This window comes from Rutidosis leptorrhynchoides, chromosome 3 (assembly GCF_046630445.1).
Source record: "Rutidosis leptorrhynchoides isolate AG116_Rl617_1_P2 chromosome 3, CSIRO_AGI_Rlap_v1, whole genome shotgun sequence".
In the NCBI taxonomy this organism is placed as follows: Eukaryota; Viridiplantae; Streptophyta; class Magnoliopsida; order Asterales; family Asteraceae; genus Rutidosis; species Rutidosis leptorrhynchoides.
This window is the reverse complement of record NC_092335.1, coordinates 97,311,881-97,316,432: the sequence shown is the minus strand read 5'-3', so window position 1 is coordinate 97,316,432 and position 4,552 is coordinate 97,311,881. Positions and strand designations below refer to the sequence as shown.

Here is a 4,552-nt window from a genome sequence, read left to right as displayed (position 1 = left end):
CTACTATGATTTTATCTCCGGTGTAAATTATTTTCATATATGCGCCATATAATTGCCAATGGTTTTGGAAAATATATTTGATTTTCTTTTTAGTTGCTGCTTATGCAATTTGGCAAAAGCTCAATTACAAATCAAAGAAATAAACAAACAAATCAATAATCAAATAAATTGCTTTAAACACTTGCAAATTTACAATTATCTCCAAGAGATTCATACATTGTGTATGTATTTAATGTACAGTTAGCACAGTGGAAGATCCTTAGGCGGAGGACGGACGGACTGATCTTTTCCGGGACCGTTTTCCACAACAAACGCCGTCTTTAAACCCCATCCTGTATGCAACTCCAAATGACAATGAAAAAACCAAACACCTGGGTTATCAGCTTTAAACCGAATGGCAGACCAACCACCAGTCGGAACACCGACGGTGTTCCGTTCTGGCGGGTCCACCAAGTTATATTTGGCCGGATCCTTAGCCGGGTCAAAGTTCCCAACGCCCGTCCCAACCACAAAGAAATTGTACCCGTGAAGGTGAAACGGGTGAGATTCAACGCTTAATAAGTTAGTGTCTTGGATAACAAGTTCAACTGTCGAGTTGAATGCGATTTTGCTTAGTCTAGTTCCATGAGAAGTGAAAAGGTTTGCGGTTATTGGTGTGCCCGTGTAGTTAAAAGGTTTTGGTGGCTTATCGGGGAAATCGGTTGTAAACACCCCTTTTATTTTCGAGTAGTGGGCTTGGAGAAGCCCAGTTTGCGGCATCACAAACGTGATGTTGTTTAGTGAAGCCGAGAGTCGGGTTCTATTTAAGCATGTAGGGCACACACTCTTTCCTAACCCGACGGTGAATAACAAGTTTCGGTCAACTTTCAAGGGGACGTTAGCGGGGAAGTTACGCGTGTTGAGGCTTCGAAGCTTTTTATTGTAGCTTAAAGCGAACGTTGTGTCGTTTGGTAACGGTAAATTGGGGAGCGAAGGGAGAACGGTGTTAGGAACGCCTTTGTATTGAAGGATTGCGGTTGCAGTTTTGTTGTCGACGGGAATAGGAACGTCTTGGAACGGGCGGACGGCCATGAAGTAGCGCCCGGGAGCTTGGTTAGCGTAAACTAAAACATTTGTGGTTTGGCCGGGGGCGATTAGTATAGCCGAAGTGGTAAAGGGTTTAGTATAGACTGCGTCTATTTCGACCACGGTCATATTGTGTCCGGAAACAGCGAAGAAAAGCTCGTCATTGAGTGCAGCGTTAACGATCCTCAAAAGGTACTTCTTCCCTTGCTCGACTTCCATCGCGAATGTATCTGAAAACACGAAGGAGCAACGATCAAAACTTGCACGAAAGCAAATATATTGTCTTTGGTGGTCAATTATTTTAGGACAGATACGATTAAATACACATCTTACGTTTTTCGGAGCACGGAAACAATGGGCCGGGTTTGCCATTGATGGTGTGGGCGTCAGACATATTTGGAGGTAAACCCATGGCGTTACCCTGTTTCACTATAGCTTCCACGTCACCATGCCACCATTCCCCTGAATCATATACATGCTCATTACTCATTAGCATATAAGAGCATTAATTATAAGTGATTAACTCGCAAAAGATATGATAAATTGGAGGGAAGAGTTGTTTACCAAACACCAGGACATGTTCGTTATCGGGTTTTGGGAATGGAAATGGAGTTCCTTGTTGTGGTAAAATGACAATAGCACCATAAACCGTAGCTCGTAGCCATAGAATATGAGCGTGCCACCACAATGTTCCTCTTTGTCCTGTTACGTTGAAGTCGTAAACATAGTTACTTCCGGTTTTGATTGGACATTGCGTTATGTATGCTGGTCCGTCTGCCCATCCATTAGCGTATTGTTTCAACCCGTGCCTAAAAACGCGACAAGAGAGTATATAACATAAGTAGCTAGCATGGTATGTGACAATTAGAGTCATATTTGCAAATCATAATGATACACTTATAGTTGCTTAATAGTTTGATACCAATGAATTGACATGTTATATTGTGCATGATTCGAGACGTTTATGATAATTCTATCCCCTTCTCGAGCGTAAATTGTTGGTCCTGGAAACATCCCATTTACGGTTACTATTGGTTTCGCATGGCACAATCGGCTCACATTGTTTACTTGAACCTGTAGTTTCATAACAAATACAAATTATTTCACTTTTAAAAATGAACGACCTTAAATACTTTGTAATAAATTGTTACAAATTCGCACATCAAACTGATATTTCTTGGTAGCAGCTTCAGTTTCAAAACAAAGTAACAACAGAGTCCCGATAACCAAAAGAATATGACCAGAAAGGAAGCTCGAACCACTACGAGACGCCATTTGTCTGTCACTCGATCGCCAAAGGTGGCGTGTTTTACGATGAATAAAGAGGGAAAGAAGAAAGTGGATGGAGATGTAGATACAAACATGACTACATTTATATGTGTAGTTATAAGTATTAGGTGAACGAGAAGTAAGTTAGATGAAAATGAAAACGTTGAAGCTAAATATGTGCAGATGAATGTTTGAATTGAAGATTTGGAAATAAAATATAAAATAATGTATTAATAGTGCTTAACGTTTTTGTTTTCTACTAGATTTTATATATTGTGAGAATGAAGTTTTGAGATGAGAGTTGCATAAGGCCAACCATTTTGCTAAGCTTAACCAAATTGTCTTTACCCTTGAGCTTTATCGTTAAGCAAAAGAAATACATAGTTTTCCAATATATTCAATAATGCATTTAAGATACTAGAAGTATCCTTTTTTTCGGAGTATAGTTTATTTATCAAACAATTTTGGTATATTTCCTGCATCACAGTTTAATTATCCACTTTTTCTATTTTATAATTGTCTACTTACATAAAATAACTGTAATATATGTTATTATGAAACTCATCCCCATACATCTCACTGTCCTTGTCCTGAACCGTTTGTGTTTTATAGTGCTTTAAAAAGATTGTATTTTATAGTATTGTATTGTATTTGTATAGTAAAATATAATAAAGTACAATTTGTAGTTGCTAGGAATTTGTTACTCACCTCAATTGTATACTACATGTAACATTGTAGTTCCAGATTTAAGCTACTTCATCTAATTGATATTTAGAGATCAAGTACAGTATTTCATCATGTTCCTGTATATGTTGATCAATGTGAATCGGTCATTGATAGTGTCAATCTATACAAAGGATTGTGCGATCAAATACACAAATTGTATTTGATCCATGAATTCCTTGAACTCGTTTATATGCTTGTCTCTAATGTGGATCACTAGAAAGAATTGGGGATTTACACGTAACTGTGTGTATTTGGGAATGAGAAGGCTTAGTGGTGACTAATTATAGTCCATACCTTTGGTATGAACACTTACAATGTTTATTGCATCACAAATACACATCTCAACTGTTGGTTATATTTAGTAGAGCCGGATATTGGGCGTGCAGGGTGTGCAATCGCACATAGCCCAATGTCTAAAAGGGTTCAAATATACAGTCCAAAAGTACATACATAGGTCATTGGTTTATTAAGGATTTAAGAATTAAAAAAAAACAACTTAATATTGCTGGTGACAAAAAAAAAATTATATATGAAAAACTTTCGTATATTAAAGACTTACAGAGTTACAGATATGGCTCACAAAATTGATGAGACTGATATTTAGACCCAACAAACATTGCCTAATATAAATTATCATGACTTAACTTCTGATGGATTTTTTTGGCCTTTACTGACACAAAATTAAGATGTATTACTGATTTACTGTATTTACCTCTTTAGGCAAAGAAGTTGGGATGCGAAACATTGCTTGGGCTTGAACCGTTAAAGTTACTTGCTTTTGAACATGAAGTCATGAATCAAGATGCAAGATTGAGAACATTGAAAATTGAACCTGCTAATACTATTCTTGACTTGGGTTGATCCAGTCCAAAACAGGCCCAACTTTTTACTACCCAAGTTTCATGGGTGGACTAATCTTTCTAGATTTTTTTTTTTTTTAAATGAAAAATGGAAAAATCGTTTTTTTTTTTTTTTTTTTTACAAAAATGGTAAAACCGAAGTTTGAAACTTCGATTTTGCCATTTCCGAAGTTTCAAACTTCGGTTTTTGTGCTTTTAAATTTAAATTTGAAATTAAATTGGATGACAGCAAAACTTTAATCATCATTCCTTTTCCCAACTTGACAAAAAGTTTACGTTTCTCAGGAGACTTTTCAGTCTTTTTATTCAACCCATGCATTCTCTTTCATCTTCTAAAACTCTTTTTCATGTGAAATCACAAATTTCATTCTTAACATTCTGAACAATATATACATGGCATCAAAAATCACGAACATCCTCCTCCGTTGTCTAACTGTTTGGAAAAAAAAAACAAAAAAAAAAAACAAATCCGAAGTTTGAAACTTCGGATATGGGGTACACGGTCAAAAAGCACAAAAACCGAAGTTTGAAACTTCGGATTTGGCAAAACCGAAGTTTGGAACTTCGGTTTTACCATTTTCGTAACGAATTTTGTAAAATTTTCATTTTTGCAAGAGAGGTTAATAAAATTA

General features: G+C 36.5%; 1 protein-coding gene across 1 annotated transcript; it reads right to left on the bottom strand.

Annotated features, from left to right (window-relative positions):
* Positions 1-240: 240 nt before the first annotated feature.
* LOC139896538 (laccase-11-like) lies at positions 241-2,340 on the bottom strand. The gene is made up of 5 exons (XM_071879187.1): positions 2,227-2,340; positions 1,988-2,139; positions 1,630-1,874; positions 1,399-1,527; positions 241-1,295 (listed from the first exon to the last, which is right to left on the bottom strand). Exons 1-5 carry the CDS (start codon positions 2,338-2,340, stop codon positions 241-243), a joined length of 1,695 nt encoding a protein of 564 aa, XP_071735288.1.
* Between the last annotated feature and the right edge of the window lie 2,212 nt (positions 2,341-4,552).